Source organism: Hyperolius riggenbachi, chromosome 1 (genome assembly GCF_040937935.1).
Source record: "Hyperolius riggenbachi isolate aHypRig1 chromosome 1, aHypRig1.pri, whole genome shotgun sequence".
Classification (NCBI taxonomy): Eukaryota; Metazoa; Chordata; class Amphibia; order Anura; family Hyperoliidae; genus Hyperolius; species Hyperolius riggenbachi.
Window position 1 is genome coordinate 231493283 of NC_090646.1, and position 22168 is coordinate 231515450.

At 41.9% G+C, this 22168-nt stretch overlaps 1 protein-coding gene across 4 annotated transcripts in view; it reads right to left on the reverse strand.

Moving 5' to 3' along the window:
• Positions 1–22168, reverse strand: part of GSTCD (glutathione S-transferase C-terminal domain containing) — a 186279-nt gene that overhangs the window by 116018 nt on the left and 48093 nt on the right. For all 4 annotated transcript variants that reach the window (XM_068231343.1, XM_068231352.1, XM_068231367.1 and 1 more), the window contains 2 exons: positions 19814–20251; positions 1638–1889 (listed from right to left, as the gene is read on the reverse strand). In XM_068231343.1, the coding sequence (XP_068087444.1) occupies positions 1638–1889; positions 19814–20251 (690 nt within the window). The remainder of the gene's footprint in view (positions 1–1637; positions 1890–19813; positions 20252–22168) is intronic.

Below are 22168 nucleotides of genomic sequence, written 5' to 3' on the forward strand. Positions count from 1 at the left end.
CTCATGGCAATTTTTCTCACCTAACTAGTATACTTCGACGTCGCACACATCATAAGTTATTGATGTTCTCCTGGCTGTTATTCCACCCAATTGTGTACTGATTCTTTCCCCTTTAATTGTCAAATGCAGTGACAAAGTCTATGTACTTAAGTAAATTGTTCAGAATTCAAATGGTAGACAATGGGACTACCATCAAAAACTGCACCTACAAAATTATTTCTGCTTCCTTTAACCTCCTTGGTGGTTTATTTTTTCTGCAAAAATTGCAGAAATCCAATTTTTTAAAAAAAAAATTTTTTATGTTTCATGTAAAGCTACCAGAGTGGTAGCTACATGAAACTCCACTAGAGGGCGCATGTGTCCCTCTAGTTCGATCGTCGCCGGCAACAATAGCAAACAGGGGAACGCGTATATAACGCGCTCCCCTGTTTGGCTTCTCCTGTCGCCATGGCGATGATCGGAATGACGTCATGTCCGATCCAGCCCATAGCGCTGCCCAAAACTCATTGGTCCGGGCAGCACAGGGCTCTGGCGGGGGGGGGGGGGCCTCTTGCGCCGCTGCGTGCGGGCGATCGCCGCAGAGCGGCGGCGATCAAGCTGTACGCGCGGCTAGCAAAGTGCTAGCTGCGCGTACAGCACTTTACAGGATGAAAATCGCCCCACCGGGGGCTGAGATCTCCTCCTGCGCGGCATAGCCCGAGCTCAGCTTGGGCTTACCGCCAGGGAGGTTAAGTGTCTCATATGTAAACTTGTATGTAACATCCATTTCTGCAAGGTTCTCATTTCATTTTATTTTATCATACCATAAGTAACTTGTTTTTTTAAAGCTTGCAAGAAAACAATCCATTCTGTCAGTAAAGGTGTTACCGTACCTAAAACAATTTCTGTTTAATATTTGTATGTGTTTAGGATGTTTTTAAAGAGAACCCGAGGTGTTTAAAGAATGTTAGCTGCATACAGAGGCTGGATCTGCCTATACAGCCCAGCCTCTGTTGCTATCCCAAACTCCACTAAGGTCCCCCTGCACTCTGCAATCCCTCATAAATCACAGCCATGCTGTGAGGCTGTGTTTACATCTGTAGTGTCAGTCTCAGCTGCTCCCGCGCCTCCTGCATAGCTCCGGTCCCTGCCCTGTCCCTTCCCTCCAATCAGCAGGGAGGGAAGGGATGCAGGCAGGGACTGGAGTTCTGCAGGAGGCGGGGAGAGCAGCAGACTGACACTATAGAAATAAACACAGCCAGCTCTGACAAGCTGTTTGTCAGAAGCGCGGCTGAGATTTATGAGGGATTGCAGAGTGCAGGGGGACCTTAGGGGGGTTTGGGATAGCAACAGAGGCTGGGCTGTATAGGCAGATCCAGCCTCTGTATGCAGATAATATTCTTCAAACCTACCTCGGGTTCTCTTTAAAGCTTCTTCAGGACTGACACTGGATCACTCCATATTCACAGAAATTACACCAAAAGCAGGAACAGCAGCTTCACTAGGTAGTGTCCTGGTATCCAAGCAAGATTGCTCTGCTCTTTCAGATGACGACTTTTAGGGTGGCACACATATCATCAGATATACTGGCTTCTGCCAGTATTTTAACTTTGGTTGTAGCATACTTAAATGAGTGCTACTCAGCTAAACATTCTTACCTTTAATTTGGTCACAGTTGGTCTGGGACCTCCTATAAAGTGATCCTCTGAGGAATCTGCTTCTTCTGAGCATGTTTCAGATATGAGCAGATGATGGCCACTGCAAATATTCCAGTCAGGAAAATGGAGGAAGGTGATTTTACAGGCAGCTACTGCACCACCCACACCTGGCACCTGCTGGACCCGATTGTACCAGGAAATCAGAAGTGGAAGCTCTGACACCTTGTCTGGAAAGGCTTTATGCAATGTGACCTATGGAGACAAACGGGAGAAAGATAGAGAATCCACACATTAAAATCTTCATGCTGCATCCCATTATATAACATGTGAGCAGAAAAAAACAATTATTTCATCTTAATAAATTAATGAAAAAAAGTATATAGAATAAAATTATACTCTTATTTGTTGTACTTTCAGGTACTGTATATTCTTTGAAGGACGGAATTATCTGACACGTTAATATGTTTCTTCCTGCTCAGTACAAAAAAACTTCATAGTTCCTGTATAAAATTGTGAAAATTGGTACAGGAAAAATGAAACTAAAAGAAAAACATTATCCAAGTGGTTTTAAAATCTGGGTGACAGGTACCAACAGAAGCAGGTGTGTTGCTTTTTCTCCTCAGCAGTCAGTAACTACAGTTCTGTGGGTCTCAGAGACTTTGAGAAGAGGCAGATGTCTATTTGTCAGTCATTCTTGTTGAGACATCTGCCAGTCCACAGGTAGGACCAGAACTGCCCATTCTGCTATGTGTGTGGCAATCTCACAGTACAATGACAGAATATATTGGACATGAAGTCATCATGTCATGTTCGGTACAATATGGGGGTTTACCTCAAGTACTGAATGTCAAGATCTGGCAGATTTGGCTAGCTATTTTAAACTGTCATTGCACTGCTTGCAAATATGAACCTTAATGCTGAAAAGCAGTTACTGTTATAGAGAAAAAAACTTTCATATTTGCTTTCACAGTCTATTAACTTTGGTGTATGCTTTTTGTAAGCAATGAACTTTTCAGACATGTCACGAATACCCTACAGGAGCTGAGGCAGGTGATGTTTAGACAGCACAATAAAAGTGGATTTCCTGGGATAGCTTATTAGGCTGACAGCTGGTGCTGCGACTTACAAAAGGCAAATAGGGAAATTGAACATTTTTTTTCTGCACGCAAGCTTTTTTCTTTTAGCAAATTGTTATAAACCTTTATAGCAACATCAGCATCAAAGGTGAGAAATACCAAAATCAGCCCTCTTTCTGATCATTTACCTGCGTGTTATGTTAGGGCGCTAGAGCTGAAACGCAGCACTAGATGTTGTTGGCAATGCTGAGCCCCACAAACCAAACACTATGAAAGGCTTTGGCAGAGCAGATGGCTGTCAAATTAAGTCCATATAGAATTGAATGTGGAAGGCTACATCTACTCAGGTGGGCCATGGAGCTATCATATTACCATTTAATTCTCTAATCCTTTTCTGACTAACAATGCTTAGCTCAGTCTATATTTAAGTACATTATAATATAAAACATAAAGGTCCAGCATGTTGTATATTACTTTTTCTTTTGAAAAAAGTAAAAAAACAAAAAACAAATCGCATTTGTTTTCTTAAACTTCACATGAGAGAGTGTAGTGAGTACTTATACAATATACAATTATCAAATCACTACAGGGAATACTGGGATCAGTAGCGGAGTAATGGAGGTTTTCCATAACAAACTACAAAGTCATTATTATTCATGATTTATAAAGCGCCAACATATTCCGTGGCGTTGTACAACGTAAGAAACAAACATGGGGTACATAATTATACAGACAATGGTGTACACCAAAATACAAGATACATAATTAGTGACAAAATACAAAGAATGATACAAAAACAAATTATAGAATTGGACAAAGGGAAGTGGCCTAAGGTAGCGCATATGCTTGTCGGAACAAGTGTGTTTTTAGAGAGCGTTTAAAGGCAACAAAGGTTGGCGAGTGACGGATGTGTTGAGGGAGGGCATTCCAGAGGAGGGGTGAAGCGCGTGCGAAGTCTTGTAAACGTGAATGTGAGGATTTGATTCTAGAGGAGGACAACAGAAGATCATGTGCCGATCTGAGATTGCGATTGGGTTTGTATCTGGAAATTAGTGAGGATATGTACCGGGGAGAGAGATTGTGGAGAGCTTTGTAGGTTAGGGTTAGGAGTTTGAACTGAATCCTCTGGTTAATTTGCAGCCAGTGAAGACCTTGACAAAGAGGGTCGGCAGAGGAAGAAAGATGAATGAGACGAGCAGCTGAGTTCAGTACCGACTGGAGCGGGGCCAGTCTGTTAGAAGGTAGTCCACAGAGTAGTATGTTGCAGTAGTCCAGACGAGAAATTATAAGAGCATGTATTAACATTTTCGTTGTGTCTTGAGTGAGAAAAGGACGGATGCGAGATATGTTTTTGAGTTGGAGATGGCAGGAGCTGGTTATGGAGTGAACATGAGGAATAAAAGAGAGAGATGAGTCGAATATCATCCCCAAGCACCGAGCTTTGGGAACTGAAGTTATGGGAGTGTTATTAACATTTATTGTTACTTCAGGCAGGGAGGTGGACAGAGACGGTGGAAAAATGATTAGTCCAGTTTTACTCATATTAAGTTTTAGGAAGCGAGAGGACATGAAGGAGGTTATAGCAGACAAGCAGTCAGGAACACGTTTAAGGAGGGAGTTAAGGTCTGGGGCAGAGAGGTACAGTTGTGTATCATCTGCATAGAGGTGGTATTGAAACCCGAATGAGTTGATTAAATCACCAAGACCGTGCATGTAGATGGAAAAGAGGAGAGGACCAAGGACAGAGCCTTGAGGAACCCCGACAGACAAAGCATGAAGAGAAGAGATTTGATCTGAGTAGGACTGTGAAGGACCTTCCCGAGAGGTAGGAAGATAACCATGTGAGAGCAAGGCCCTTTATTCCTACATTTGAAAGTATTTGTAGGAGTAAGGTGTCAAATGCTGATGACAGGTCAAGAAGGATGAGTATGAAAAATTGACCTTTGGATTTGGCTGTAAGAAGGTCATTGGCCACTTTGGTAAGGGCTGTTTCCGTGGAGTGGTTAGAGCGAAAGCCAGACTGGAACTGATCAAGTAGGCAATTACAGAGGACAGAGAGTGTTCAGAGAGTGGAGAGAAGGCAGTTAGGCCTGGTGCACACCAAAAGAGTTTTTCTGAGCGTTTTGAGTTTTTAAATCTGCTGCTAATGTTATCCTATGTGTCTGTGCACACTGGAGCAATGAAGTTTTGTAAAAAAACCCATAGCATTACATTGGGAAGAGCTTTTGAAACCTCTAAAAGCTCTTCCCAATGTAATGCTATGCTTTTTTTTTTTACAAAACCTCATTGCTCCAGTGTGCACAGACACATAGGATAACATTAGCAGCAGATTTAAAAACTCAAAACGCTCAGAAAAACTCCTCTGGTGTGCACCAGGCCTTAGAGAGCAGTCAATGAGAGGTGTGGAGGTGGGATTTGAGGGCTACGTGGAGAATTAACTTCTGATTTTGTCAATTTTATCAGTGAAGTATGTTGCAAATTCTTCAGCTGATAAGCAAGATGAAGGAGGAGGGGGATGGAGAACGGAGTTGAAGGTGCTGAACAAGCGTTTTGGATTGTGTAAATGGGCGGATATTAGGGAAGAAAAATAGGACTTTTTTGCCACAGAGAGTGTATTTCTGAAGTTGTTCAAGGCAATTTCATATGAGATGAAGTCCTCACTTGTGTTACTTTTCCTCCAGCGCCGTTCAGCTGCTCTAGAACATCTTTTTAACTGTTTAGTGGTTTTGGTCATCCAGGGTTGGCGACAGACACGGTGAGGGCGGGCATTGACGAGGGGGGGCAAAGTCATCCATGACTTTTGTAATGGACCTGTTGTAGTGTATAGCAGCTGAGTCTGGGTCAGTGAAGGATTGTGTGAGGAGAGGTGCCAGGGCATCAGAGACTGATGGCATGTCTAGATTGCGATAGTTTCTGCGAATATGTGAGCGTGCTTGTACCAGGGTGGTAGGAAAAGAGGAGGAGAGAGATAAGCTAAGTAGGTTATGGTCAGAGAGTGGTAGTGGATCATTAGAAAAGTCAGTGACAGAATATAGACGAGTGAATACGAGGTCAAGCGTATGGCCATCAGTGTGGGTTGAGGTAGAGGACCACTGAGACAAGCCATAGAAGGAAGTGAGTGATAGAAGTTTTTTGGAGACAGTGTTATCGGTGTCAATAGGAATGTTAAAATCACCCATGATGATGGTAGGGATGTCAGAGGATAGGAACTGGAGAAGCCAGGCAGAGAAATGATCTAAGAAAACAGAAGCAGGGCCTGGAGGGCAGTAAATAACTGCAATTTGGAGGTTCGAGGGAGAGTATAGTCGGACTGCATGGACTTCAAAGGACGGCAGGGAGAGAGAGGGAATAGGAGTGAGAGGCTTGAAGGAGCATTTATCTGAGAGGAGAATGCCCACACCACCACCATGTTTATTCCCACTTCTAGGAGTGTGGCTAAAGTGGAAACCTCCATAGGAGAGGGCGGCAGGTGAGACTGTGTCAGAAGGGATCAGCCAGGTTCCAGTGATCCCAAAGAATGTGAAAGCATTGGAAATGAAAAGATCATGGATAAAGGGCAGTTTGTTGCAGACTGAGCGGGCATTCCAGAGGGCAGCCGAGATAGGAGGGGGAGTAGGGGGAAGGAGTGGAATATTAATAAGGTTACAGTAAGAGGGAGGGAAATTTGATTTATTGCAAACAGTGTGATTAGCAGGGGGAGGGGGGGTCCAGGGTTAGGTGAAATGTCCCCAGCAACAATAAGGAGGAGTAGGCAGATATAGCGGAGCAGTAGTTGCGATGTAGACTTATATTTAGACGTAGTGTGATAAGGAAGGTGAGGTTGTAAGTACAAGAAAATCTCATGAGAGGCGAGCTGTGGAGTGGATAGAAGGGATGGTGAAATGTACAGCATATTGCTGACAGCAGGGGGATGTAGTGTGTGGAGAGATTTGAGGATGGCTGGGGAGAGCAGGCAGATAGTAAACACTAGTTTAAACATTTTTGCAACTAACCAGAGAAGCTGAGTTTTCTGTCAGTTCCTTCTGTTCTCTTCTGGTTCAATTCTGGTCTAATTTTGGTTGTTGTATTTTCTTAACACTTAGGCCTCAATGCACGGAGCATTATCAAACGTTTATCAAACACTTTATCAAACGTTTGATAATTTACCTCATGGGTAAAATCTCATTTTAAATTCACTAAGGTGTTATATATTTATCGAATGTTTTACTGATAAAACCGTTCAACAAATATATAACACCTTAGTGAATTCAAAATGAGAGTTTACCCATGAGGTAAATTATCAAACGTTTGATAAAGTGTTTGATAAACGTTTGATAATGCTCCGTGAATTGAGGCCTTAGAGTTACAGATGCACTTTGAGTTCAGATGCTCAAAACTGACCAGTGGTCAAAATTGACCTCCTATCCTAGCTATATGCAAACAGGCTGCCAGCATCTTAATTAGCAGACTGAGTGCAGGTGAGATGGCAGAGAGGTTGAATGGGAGTCAGCCTTGTAGGCTGGATTTAAAGGAGACTCTGCATGTGTGGCTGGACAGATTCGTAACTCACAGATCAAACACAGCATTATAATTTATAGACTACCCAGAAGGCTCTTGGTGACCCAGAACCACTAGGAAAATATAAGGGGCTAAAATAGACAGAAAAGCCCTCTTAATAAAAAGAAACACTGAATATAATTTTGGCTTCTTAAAACAGAAAGTATTTGTAATAATTCAGCTTTAAGTGTGCAACTGTGATTTCCCATAATACATCACTCCCTCATATGCAAATCTGATGATTAGCACATGTGGGAATAATGCATCATGGGAAACCACAGTTGCTCATTTAAAGCTTAATTATTGCAAATACCATCTCTATTATGAAGGCAAAATTCTAATCATTATATTTTATAAATATTAACTCTAGACGTATACGGTACTCTTTTGTTGGTATATGTCTTCAGTAATTAGGAGCCTAAGGCCTTGGTGGATCTGTATACAGACATGACCTGTCAGAGTTCTATTAAATATTTACTACTGCAGACAATACAGGTTAGCGATTTTTCTTTTCCAACTAATTGAATAAACATACTGTACCCATTGCTTTCAGGGTTAGTATGCAATTGAATTACCATGGCAATGTCTGGCATAAATGTTTAACACATCTTTACTTCAAGTTTTATTTGAAGTACTCAAACCTAACTAAACTGGGAAAAAAGGACCTCTTAAAGTTACTCAAATTTAGATAAATAGCGAGAGAAAGCAGAATTTTCTTGCAGAAAATTGAAGGTCTGCGTTTGATCACTGGGTAGCCATATGCATTCCTGTAAATCATAACTCATAGGGAGATAATGCTGAGCATAACCCAACTGGTATCCCAATTCAAGCACAGTGACTGGTGCGCCAAACTGTACCAGACATACTGATTAATGCGAGTCAAGAAGGTTGATCAATATATTGATATTTAATTGCATTAAAAAGGTTTGGAATTGGCAGAAAATTTTGACTGATCATAAAAGAATGAACAGCATAAATGTATGCATGAATTGGGGGGGGGGAGGGGGTGATCTTTAAATTATTGCTATATAAGGCCTATTTCAGACAGATAACTAAACTGCAAACTTGTCAAGCACGTCAGCGTCCTGTCTGGTACATACGAGAGGCTATTTGGGCGCAATTAAAATATACCCAAATGGCAACATTTGTAACACCATGCATGTCAGGGCTTGACACATGGCCTCAATTCACTAAGCTTTATCAAACACTTTATCAAACGTTTGATAATTTACCTCATGGGTAAAATCTAATTTTGAATTCACTAAGGCGTTATATATTTATCAAAAGTTTTATCGATAAAACTTTCAATAAATCTATAACATCTTAGTGAAATCAAAATGAGATTTTACTCATGAGGTAAATTATCAAAAGTTCAGTAAAGTGTTTGATAAAGCGTAGTGAATTGAGGCCATGGTGGCGTTACCCAGCGGCAGAGAGCCGCAACATGTTGCGCTTTAGCACAGCTGCAGCCGCGCTCAGTTGTGACTCCATGGTGGGCCTGTTCAGACCCTGTGTCAAGTGCTATCAAGCGCCCGGCAGGAAAGCAACTTCCCGCCTGTCACCAGAGTGGATCTTGCTCTGACCACTCCGGCTGGCTGTTTGCAATCTGGCCCCGTTGTGGACTGAGAGTGAATCCATAGTTTTAAACCATGTCATAGAAGCATTTTGCTTTGAATCTGATCTGTCAGATTATCACGCAATCCTAAACAACCAGCTTTCCTACTTCCCGCGTGAGAACTTGTGCCTCTGTTGTTGTGGTGTTGAGCCAAGAAACAACTGTAAGGTGGGGGAGCTCCACAATGTTTGGGACTTCTCATTTTCCCCAATAAAGGCTGGTCTGTTCTGCTACCTACTGTGCCTGCTCTCTGTCTTCTGTATATTGATTTAAAAACCTACTGAATTTATGACCAATCAAATGGATACTCAAGATGGCTCAAGACATGCAAGGCTGGCCAGTCGTGCAGGCAGAATCTAGATGTCTGAACACATGTCAATAAGCCAGGGGTGACATCTGGCTTAACTACTGAAAGAAGAGAAATCAGAGAAAGGAAGAATAGGTATAGCACAAGAAACCCAAATGTATCTGTGTACTCCCTGGAAAGTAATGGACACATCCTCTCATAAGTACAAGATCCGTCAAAACAGAAGAACGAAGACGGTTCATTTTATGGCCAGTTTCTCATTAGGTATAAATACCGGTGATCTGACATAATGTAAAATCAAGCATAACGGTATGTGGTCAGCCTGAGACAAATCAGAGGTAGAGAAGTGTATCTTTTCTCTAAAGTCCCACACCACAGTGTGTCATCAGGCATAGTTTTTGAGAGGGAGCTGTCTAGAAATGACATGTGACTCATCTATTATTATAACACTATCAAATTGCATCCACTTATTTTTCTCAGGAATGCCATCATAATTTGTCCCTTATTCTGCTGATGAAATTTTAATACAGGCTGTCAAGATTTCCAGACTAGACTGTCAGAGCTTTCACGAAATGGTCTACCTTGCTGTCGTATAGGCTTCAGCTGACAGCTTTAACTGTCTATCAATATCTAATTTTATCATCACGTGTTCTTAAAGGATAATACGTTTTTTAACAAAGTGAAGCATCTCTGTGCATCACGGTTGCCCTTCCAAACAGTTAATATAAAGTATGTTACTACTGCTGATGTGTAAATAAACAAAGTCTGTCTGTGTCTGCCCTACCTAAAGGCTCACTGCTTCTACTGTACATTATGGAGGCTCTCCCATATAATCCAACAGAGCCATATTGTAACAGCTTTTAAAGCCACACCACTGTTTGAAGATATTTACTGTAGACTGACTGGAACGTGAATGTTTTCAGAGAGCTAGTAAAAATGTTAACGTTGAAAGTGGATAGTGGGGATTCAGTGAAGACAAGACAGACACTGCACACTTCCTCACCATTTTGGATGGGATGGCTGTGCCACAAGAGGCCCCTCCGGGGCGTACGAGAGATAATGGTGCGGGAGACTTGGGCACAGGATACAGCCGGTATGGCTGATCCTGCTGCCGCATCAGTCCCGGCCGTGCTAAATACTATTCCTCCTCCAGGCCGCCATGGATAGTGGGGAATGAAATAATTCGGCTTCCAGCAATTATTGTGTTTTAAAAGTAACTTCAGCTCCATCTTCTGACAGCGCCAAAGTTACTCCCTGTGCGCTGCTATAGCCGTAATTCCTATTACAACCAATGGTAGCGCCGGCTGCGCCCAAGTCTCCAGCACTGGAATCACCGTGTTCGCCTCCTGGTGAGTCAATGTTGAGGTCCCGAACTCCGAATTTTGGGCAGTCCAGTATTTTCTAGCAACCTTACCAATTGATAGAGTTGGTCCTTGCACATTATTAAACCTACTGGAATTAATTTTGTCACATGGCCCCATATGCAATTCACTTTTTTCCTGAGTTTTCTCCTGAGTGACATGTTCACACCTTGGCCCATATGCATTTAACTTTTTCTCCTAAGTTATCTCCTAAGAGATCATTTTCATCTTCTCTTTAAAATAACTTTTCAGCAATTACAATTGAAAAACTACCCAAAAGTTGGGGAAAAATACTATAAAAATTTTCCTGTGAAAAAAAACACTGCAGAAAAAGAGAATTGCATATGGGCCCATGCCAATAAAATGCCTTTTAAACTACCAACAAGCAAGACAATATTATAAATAATCTGAAAGTACTTTTTCACCTAGTTTTTGGGAAACTCTGGAGAAAAAAAATAAGTTAATTGCATATGGGCCATGGGCTCCTATTCAATTCACTTTTTCTCCTAAGTTTTCTCCTAGGAGATCATTTTTCTCTTCTGTTTAAGGTAACTTTTCAGAATTCTAAAATCTAGGTGACAAAGTATTGTCAAAATCATTCTGAGCATTTTCTTGCTTGCTGGTGGCTTAAAAAGCATTTTATTGATAAGGCGTGAAGATATCAAATAGGAGAAAACGTGAATTGGGCTATAGTATGTTTGTTTTTGGGGCCTCCCGCTTCCTCCAGGTGCAGGGCATGACTGTAGTAACCACTTGTGTTCCCTCTCATAACTGCCTGTATCTGGGTGAGTGGGCTGTACTGGAAAAATATTTTCTAGTTCTAAAATCAATGTTTCATTAATGAAGGTTATATGTTTGTGTTGGCTCTTAACATTTTATATTAATTTAAAAAGTTTTACTAACAGCGCTACTGAGATAGTTATCTACCTATTACCAAACTGTATAGTCTTGTCCCTAACCATCGCTCAGAGGGTTCACAATCTAATCCCTACCATAGTTATTCGCCCATTGTAGCCAAGGGACATTTTTTTGTGGGAACGCCAATTAACTTACCTATAAGGTTTTGGGATGATGGAAGAAACCGGAGTGCCCAGAGGAAATCCACACAGACATGGGGAGAACATAGAAACTCTGCACAGATGGACCCAGTGCTGCAAGGCGAGAGTGCAAACCATTATGCCACCGTGCTGCCCATTGCTGTGATGACCCTGAGGAGGCAGCTATGATCACAACTGCTGAATAACTGCTGGATTTGAACAAGCTTGATCCATGCTATTTGGTTGTACCGGAGGTAGTGATAGTGCAAGGGTTATGCTACTTACTTTATATACCAGATTTGTCAAATAACTTTCATAAATCCCCATCTTCTTCAGCACTAAATATTTGACCAATACTATAATTAAGATACGATAATTAGATTAAAATTTACTATAGTATGGAACATAAAAGAATGACAGACGGTTTTCTTGATGGGATTCCAATTGATCATCTAAAATTTCATGGGATTCATCATGAGTTTATGCACAAACATTTGGGTATCTTAGAATGTTTGTTTGGTTCATTCACAAGAAACATCAAAAACTAATTATCACTGCAGCTAACAACATCTCCAAAACGACATTAGTAAAGATGTCATTGAGGTGAAAATAAAGTTTGAGGTGATTGAGAATTAGGCTACTTCTAATACAGAATGATGGTAATTATTATGAAAATAGATTGTAAAATTGACTAATGAAATCTGGCTGCAAAAGCTGTTGATTGGTCCATTTTTAAGCCGCTAGAATTGCATTAATGTTTGCATACTTCTGCATGTTAGAATTTTTGGATATTTCACATAAAGAGAAAGTTGGCACTAAGCCAAAACTTTGTACTGAATGCCTTTTAGATGTCCCTGGCAAAAGAATATTGGGAGACAAAAATGCCTATAGATGTCCGCTGCAGGCGGAAGTAGTTTTGAACTAAAATGCCTTTAGACGTCTGTGGCTTACGGATGCGAAAACACAAAACAGCTATAGATGTCTGCGTCAGTCTAATGGTTAACACTATTTTCTTTACTGCGGCTGCTCACTGAGCAGCTTTACAGTCTAGAAATAACTTTACACTGTATCCAGGTATTGTTTCTTGTAACAAGGAAATGCCAAGGTCTGATGTGAATAAAAGGAAGGCTGCTATTTTGACACCTGACACATCTTTAAAGCACATTAAATGAACCTGACTGTTGTAAATACATCATGTCAGAATACAGACATTGCTGTTGCATGGCAAGGTGTGATGGTGAACAGCCATGACAGCAACCTAAGCCAACATATGTATTTAATATCAGAAGCCACTAATTATCAAAGAAGGTATCAGCTGTAATTATGGAGTCTCTTTGTCTGCACTACTTTGCTTTCAAAGCAGACATGCCAGCCCTTGTTCTGGTGAGATAACCCCCAAGTTCACATCAGATTTGTCATGTCTCCATGTAATATGATATATCATGAGAACACAAGAAATCTTGTGGCCCTTCCATCAGATACAGGAGGAATAAATAACCTACAAAAACAAATGCAACATTGTCTACAGGAGAAAAACCTGTTCTCCACCCTCGTGTTTCATAATATTGTTATTATTATTATTTAGTATTTATATAGCGCCAACATCTTCTGCAGCGCTGTACAGAGTATATATTGTCTTGTCACTTAACTCTCCCTCAGAGGGGCTCACACTCTATTCCCCACCATAGTCATATGTCTATGCTTGTATCTTGTAGTGTATGTATCATAGTCTATGGCCAATTTAGGGGGAAGCCAATAAACCAATTAACTTATCTGTACGTTTTGGGGATGTGGGAAGAAACTGGAGTGCCCAGGGGAAACCCATGCTGACACGGGGTGAACACACAAACTGCGTGCAGATAGTTCCCTGGCTGGGATTCAAACCAGGGACACAGCGCTGCAAAGAGAGAGTACTAACTACTACGCCTCCGTGCTGTATGTTGATGATGGGGACGTGTCCGGGATAGGACAGAATGGAATTCAATAACATTATTCATGTTTGGCTTCACTCATATCTCCACCAATCACGGAGACAAACTAATCTTCAGGGTAACGGTGACTGGTCACCACTAATCATGTAGAGAAATAAAATACATTCTAGTTTCAATATATTTATGGAGGTGAAAAAGAAATCATGTCTTTACATATTCAGCTGCTTTATATGCAATATTTTCTCTTGACTATCCGCATGCTGCAGAATGTTTTCACAGGGCTCAAATTAGTGGCTAATGCTTGCCACGTCATGATAGATTGGTGGTAGATCAGGCAAACCAACAATATCTACCTGTTGGGCTCCTTCTCAACCTGATCGCATCTGAAAACGAAAGTGGCGATGCAACGCACAACACTTCCACTATAATGCGATTTTCGGCACTATGCTTGCGATTCTATTAACTACAGTTAGGGCCAGTACAGACTGGTTGCATTTTTAAAATCTCATGCTTTTTTTAAATCGCAAGGCCTTTTGAAAAATCAGGAAAATTGTACTGACCTGTACACAGTGATGCGATGCATTTTTAGAAAATCTCAATCACAGTGACAGCCGCGCTTTATACATGTGTACGTACAGTGCCTAGCACACAAATAACTATGCTGTGTTCCTTTTTTTCTTTCTCTGCCTGGAAGAGTTAAATATCAGGTATGTAAGTGTCTGACTTAGTCCTGACTTAGACAGGAAGTGACTACAGTGTGAGTCTGTATGATAAGAAATTCCCATTTTTATCTCTTTGTTGCTCTCAGAAGCCATTTTCTGCTAGGAATGTGTTTTATAGTTGGAATTTCTTATCAGTTCTTATCTGTTCAATATTTACTCAATAAAACGATAAGGAATTGATCAAGAGGGTTTAAATTTGTAATTGTAATCAACACAATGGAATATGTTGGCACTTTAAATATTAATAATAATAATGGAGTTTAGCATTGAGTTTGTAACAAATCTAACCTCTAATCTATTAAAACATCAAATGGTGTATCACTCTCCTATAGCAGATATCTATAAGGGACATGTCACATGAGATTGCTGCTACTAGTGGCAGCTTACAAGATACTGAGCAGCTGCTAATAATGTTATCCAATGCATCTGCTAAAAATGACACAACTAGTCGTTCCTGCTCTTGCATGTTATAGTTGTTAGCCCCCGAATTTCACAACTTATTGCTGCTTATAGCATCTCAGTAGCTTTGACTAGTAGCAGATGTTCATTCTATTGTGTAATGAGGTCCTAAATGGTCCTAAATGAGCTCACCCCACTTTTCACTCACCGTATGTAGTCAATTTAGAAGTTCAGTCATCCATCAGTCCAGAACGAACGAACGCACGCACGCACGCACGCACGCACACACACACACACACACACACACACACACACACCTCCATATTTAGCACTAGCCTAATGTTAGCTAGCAACGCTAAACACTGCTAGCTAACATTGGGCAAAGGGGGTTTCAATCTCCCTTGAAAAGTTTACAGGAAGGTTTTAAATGGCAACGTCATCCAAAACATATATTTGTTTTAGCTGAAGCAGGCTTGAGTTTGTTCCTGCCGTAAGTCAATATTGCTGTCCGGAATCCTTGAATGTCCACCACTTATCACTCCTACAGCTGTGACGAGTACACTTTCACCTCTCTCATTGTTGCTGTTTGTCTAAGTCAATGTAAAAGTCAGTTAAGTTTATAAGTGTGTCCCAGCTCTCCCAGCACTGGGGTCAGGCTAATAGCCCCCTACAGCTGCAGAAAACATGACGGGGTGGACAGAACACTGCACTGCACAGAAAATTTAGGGGAAAAGGTAAGCGTTTTGTCTGGTAAAAATACATTGAGAAGAACTTGTAGTTGTGTCTGTAAAGAAGATAATAGCAGGCCCTACAAGTGAAAAGAAATAAACATTTCACAGTTCACGATTTACATCTCCCTGTCTTATAATAATAATAATAATATGAACATTTGTATCGCGCTTTTCTCCTGTTGGACTCAAAGTGCTCAAGAGCTGCAGCCACTGGGACGCGTTCAAGAGGCCACCCTGCAGTGTTAGGGAGTCTTGCCTTGAATTCCTTACTGAATAGGTACTGACCCTAGCCAGGATTCAAACCCTGGTCTCCCATGTCAAAGGCGGTGCCCTTAACCAGTACACTATCCAGCCACTACTCCAGCCAATGGAGAGTGTATATTTAATAAAACCGCAAGGAAATTAGGGAGTGAGTATTGCAGATGGTATATCGGTAATATTAACGCTATTCTCCTAGTGCTATTCTGAATAGTACAATGTTAGCTATCGTGGATAGTACTACAACAACAACAAAACATTTCTAATGCACTTTTCTCCCATAGGACCCAAAGCGCATAAGCTTGTCTCACATCAGTACATAATTTGATGTATGCAGGGGAAAAAGGTAAGTGATCATAAATGACTAAACAGGAGGTTTTCCAGTTTTGATTTAAACGTCTCCAGGGTAGGAGCTGTCTTGATTAAGTTTGGTAAGGCATTCCAGAGGGTAGGGGCAGCATGACAGAAAGCTCTGGCTCCAAAGGTTTTAGTTGGACACTGGGGGTACAATATTGTATATTGTACAGTATTCTACTATCATCTTATCTTATTTTCCCTGCATCTATGCCTAACACTAACCAACCCCCTAACTATGCCTAATACTAACAACTCCCCCCCCATACCCAACATCCCTGAAACTGTTGTGGCTGCCAATATCTATTCTTCATTGCCAAGCCGCATACAATTTTCATGGAATCTGGAATTATTTGCACCTCATTGACCATCTCTATTGCGAAGCCATTGATGGTAGCGTAAAAAAATTTGGACGTGACTATACTTTCAGGCAGGGAACACACTTGTCTTTCAGTTTTCTGTGCGCGTTTTCCTGCATACTTTTTCTGCACACCAAGTGTGTCTATGCAGGAAAACGCACGCGTTTTTTCACAGCAGCTGATGTAGTTGATAGAGAAAACTGACCAAATGTGCAGAATCAGGATGCAGAATGTCAGTTTTTTTTCTGCGCGCGAACAACATATTAAGTGTGTACTAGCCCATTGATTAACATGAGTTATTAGGGCACAACAATATGATTTAATAATTATATATCATAACAGCTATATACAGTGGCTTGCAAAAGTATTCGGCCCCCTTGAAGTTTTCCACATTTTGTCATATTACTGCCACAAACATGAATCAATTTTATTGGAATTCCACGTGAAAGACCAACACAAAGTGGTGTACACGTGAGAAGTGGATCGAAAATCATACATGATTCCAAACATTTTTTACAAATCAATAACTGCAAACTGGGGTGTGCATAATTATTCAGCCCCCTTTTGTCTGAGTGTAGTCAGTTGCCCATAGACATTGCCTGATGAGTGCTAATGACTAAATAGAGTGCACCTGTGTGTAATCTGCGTCCACCTAAACTCACAGTCCGAACAAGGAGAGCGCTGATCATAAATGCAGTCAAGAGGCCCATGGTAACTCTGGAAGAGCTGGAGAGATCTACAGCTCAGGTGGGGGAATCTGTCCATAGGACGACTATTAATCGTGCCCTGCACAAAGTTGGCCTTTATGGAAGAGTGGCAAGAAGAAAGCCATTGTGAACAGAAAGCATAAGAAGTCCCGTTTGCAGTTTGCCACAAGCCATTTGGGGCACGCAGCAAACATGTGGAAGAAGTTGCTCTGGTCAGATGAGACCAAAATGGAACTTTTTGTCCAAAATGCAAAACGCTATGTGTGGCGGTAAACTAACACTGCACATCACTCAGAACGCCTCTTCCGCGTCCCCGCGCGCGCGCCGGATTCGATTCCCCGCTCGTCCCCGCCGGTGCCACTTATCTTCTGCTCGATTCCCTGCCATTGTCCCCTCGCGGGGAGCGAGCAGGGAATCGGCGGAAGCAAGATCCGTCCTGTCATCAGCGGCTCGATTGATAAGGCACATCGGAGCCTCATCTACTCGTGTAGATGAGGCTTAAGACTTAGTCGGAGAGCTTAATGGCTTGTTTGCATAGAGATAACAACTGGAGTTTCTCAACTCTTCCTGTACTGGAAACAATTAGACTGATGTATCTGATTTTAATGTTTTATTTCTTAGCTGTACTACACATACAAATCATAATATCATCATTTTTTTTTTCGCTTCAGTGTCTCTTTAACAGGCTTACACTAGATCAGGGGTTCCCAACCACCAGGCCGCGGCCCACTGCCGGTCCGTTGGCAGTGTCCAGCCGAGCCGCGGCGGGTCTGTCATCTTGCCCCTCCCCCCCGCGGCCGCCGCTTCTGTTACTTTATGAGCGGGCGGCCGCTTCCGGATTCCCCCATGCGCGCTTTCCTCCATGAAGTACTATCTCCTCCTATAACAGCAGCGCGTCTTGCGTCTGCTGTAAGGAGGGAAGGAGGCGGGGCAGCGGCTTCCTGTAGCGGTGATATGCATCGCCGCTACCATGGGAACCGCTGCCCCGCCTCCTTCCCTCCTTACAGCAGACGCAAGACGCGCTGCTGTTATAGGAGGAGATAGTACTTTATGGAGGAGAGCGGGCATGGGGGAATCCGGAAGCGGCCGCCCGCCCGCCCGCTCATAAGGTAACAGAAGCGGCGGCCGCACCATTTCCGCATACTGGGCACTATACTAGCTATAGCTGGGCCACTATACTAGCCATGCTGGGGCATTATACTAGCCATGCGGGGCACTATACTAGCCATGCTGGGACACTATACTAGCCATGCTGGGCACTATACTAGCCATGCTGGGGCATTATACTAGCCATGCGGGGCACTATACTAGCCATGCTGGGACACTATACTAGCTATAGCTGGGCCACTATACTAGCCATACTGGGCACTATACTAGCCATGCTGGGGCATTATACTAGCCATGCGGGGCACTATACTAGCCATGCTGGGACACTATACTAGCTATAGCTGGGCCACTATACCAGCCATGCTGGGCACTATACTAGCCATGCTGGGGCATTATACTAGCCATGCTGGGCACTATACTAGCTATAGCTGGGCACTATACTAGCCATGCTGGGCACTATACTAGCCATGCTGGGCACTATACTAGTCATGCTGGGCACTATACTAGCCATGCTGGGGCACTGTACTAGCCATGCTGGGGCACTATACTAGCCATGCTGGGGCACTATACTAGCCATGCTGGGGCACTATACTAGCCATGCTGGGGCACTTTACTAGCCATACTAGGGTAACCATACTAGCCATGCTGGGCACTTTACTAGCCATACTGGGGCACTATACTAGCTATACTGGGGTAACTATACTAGCCTAGCCATGCTGGGCACTTTATTAGCCATACTGGGGCACTATACTGTGCACTTTACTAGCTATACTGGGGCACTACCTACCCATACTGGACACTATATTAGCTATACTAGGGCACTACCGATCCATACTGGGACTATACTAGCTATACTGGTCAATACAAGCTATACTGGGGCACTATACTAGCTACACTGGGGTAACTATACTAGCCATACTGGGGCAACTAAACTCCCTATACTGAGGCAACTATGCTAGCTATGCCGCCCACCCCAGCCCCTCCCCCATAACCCGCTGCGCACGACACTGTCCACTAGGTCGCGCGCGCAATACACAACCCCCCCCCCCCCCCCCCCCCCCCGGGCCTCGGAGAAAAATTTGGTCAGTAAGTGGTCCCCGGGCCGGAAAAGGTTGGGGACCCCTGCACTAGATGATGCTAGTAGAACTAGTGATTCTGGTAAATTGTGAGAATACACTGAAAACCTGTACTACTAATAAAGGTAAACTGACATTAGCCGCAAAAGCTCATCAGATATAGCTTCTTGCAAGATTTTTTTTATAAAGCAACAGATATGGTGTAAACTGAGCAAACAGAGGTGATGTTTAAAGGTGAACCCCTCAAAAGGAACAATGGCCTACACTGTTCAGGATGTTTCATATAACAACTTCTCTTAATTACCTGATAACTCAAGTGAAAACTGTTTTGCTCAGCAGGAGGCCAGCTACCCTGTCTGGAAAAAAAGTTCCGAAAGCAACACTTGACCCTTTATGTGGCCACTGGAGATCGTGGCACTTGATCATGCATGGCCATGTTTAGAAGACTGGCTTCCTACTGCATCAGCAGAACAAGAGATTTCTAAATCATACATTTTTTTTTCAAAACTTTAACAAGGGACATTTCTCTGTATTTCTCTCTAAGGCCCATGTTTGAATTATACTGCAATGTTTTCAGAAACACTTGACTATATCTCTTACCAAGAACAGATGGATACATGGTATCAGGACCACATCTGTAAGTGTGAAGTAAAGGCCTTCAGCAAACACATGCTCTAGAGGGGGAAGGTCTGTGTTCTTCGCTTTCCTGATGTAAGAAGGTTCTCTTGTGCTTCTCAATGTTTCTTCTTGGATACTCAATTTAGACAGTGCTGCTGCCAGTTCTAGGCTGGGTGTTGTTTGCAAAGTGCCTTCTGAATACTCAGGTTTCCTTTCTTGTCCACCTGTATTTCCATTGGACTTCATTTGCTGCTGCATCTTCTGTCTCCTTAGTTTATCATCATTGTGGACCCTAACTGGTTCACCTAGCTTTTTTTCAAATTGGAGAATCTCTGGTGGAATGACAGCAGATGGCTCTTGTAGAAACTTCTCCACAGCCAAAGGAATGCTGATCTCACAGAGCCTGGTCCACTGGCTAACCTGCATAGGCAAACATCATACAAGTGTGAATTTGAAAAGCTTTAGTTACATCTCACTTGAAATCTGTGTAAAGAAATATCAGTCCAAGCAGTGACATGACAGGGAAACACAATAGGCCAGCAGAAAATCCAAAACACAAGCAGGAATATAGCAGGTAAAAGTGATTATAACTAAATCTCAGAACTGTAGTCCCTAAATAGTCCCTAAAGAGAAATAAGAAACAAATAGGTCAAACCAGCACACCAGACAACCTTTGAAAACTGAAATTCTAGATAAGTGTGTTTATAGCAAGGTAAAAGGCCTGACTTTTTCATATTGGTAACAGCACCTGACTGTTATCAATATGAATATGTACTGCAGATTAATAGCAAAGACCATAAATATTGACAGAATTACAAGCAACCAATATTCCATTATAAGAAAGAAGTTTTATATCAGGATGATACCATTTATTGGCTAACTAAAAATGAATAAAAATAAGCAAGCTTTCGGCCTTGCAGCCTTCGTCTGGCTTATATCCTGTTAGTTTGCATAAATGGTATCATCCTGATATAAAACTTCTTGCTTTTACTGATGGCTAACACGGTACAATACCCTACTGCTACCATTATAAGAAAGAACACAATTTTCTAGTTCTCATTATTCCTTATTTTAGCTGGCCACATGCTATGCAATTTTTTTTAAATATTGGGCGTTACATTCAATAAAAACATTGAATCTAACAATTTAAAAAAAAATAAAAATAAAAAAAATGAGGGCGTCAATGATTGATATTCGAAATAGAATTACAATATTGGCTGGATATTTACGTAAATCTTGTTTAATATCTATCTGGTGAAAAGGGGTAGACCCTGATCTACCACAAATGAGCTGCTTCTGGTAGAACTGTAACATAATCCACTTACACCAGACTGTTCAGTACCATGCATTTAGTGCATGCAAGTTTACAACGTTTCACTATAAACTATATTTTACACTGCAAATCACAATTCCGGTTTGTGATTCCCATTTTCACATATGCTAGCAACACAAGAAGAAAACACACAGAAAAAAAGCGCAGAATGGAGGACTTGTTTAATCGGATCAAAAATCGGAATTGCCTGTAAAGTCGCATCAAAATTGCAAATTGAATGTAGTGTAAAGAGGCCCTAAAACTTGAAGGACGGAGATAAAGTAAAAACCCAACTCCAAGCCCCGTCTTGTGTATGTACAGGTAGTCCCGGACTTACGAACGCCCGGCTTACGAATGACCCACAGATACGAATGGCATAGATTCTCTGTTTCCATGGCAACAAGTCAAACATTTTTTTTCAAATTGGACTTGTAGTTTTTGAGAAAATCAATTAAAAAAAAAATCAAAGAAAAAATGGCTTTTAAACTTGTATAAACAGGTACAAAGGGCAGAGGTGATACAGAGGGGGACACTGGACGCACAGGGGGCAGAGATGGCACAATGTTCCGACTTAAGAACAGATTCAGGTTAAGAACGAACCTACAGTCCCTATCTCGTTCGTTAACCGGGGACTACCTGTACTTCAAAAGCATCCTCCTGATTATTACCATTTAAATCATTTTTAAAGTAGTTAAAACAGCTAAGTCCCGAACCACTTAACCAGCAATTTGATCCTACACAGATTTCTAGAGATAAAAGCTGTCGATTTCTCCCCCTGGGACCTAAATGTTGCATTTATGCTGGTGTTAATGATTCCAACTCTGTAGCCTTTTTCGTGAAAAGATTCTGACAACTGTCTAAAATGTTTTTTTCCTGTCCTGTGGGTCAGTGCGTATCTAGTAGCCTGTCTTTATATGATAGCTCAACTGAAGTACCCTGTATATGGCTTAGAAACTTGTTCTTGAAGTCAGCAAAACTAAGGGTGCATACACACATCAGACCATAGTCTTTGGAAAATGAAAGAT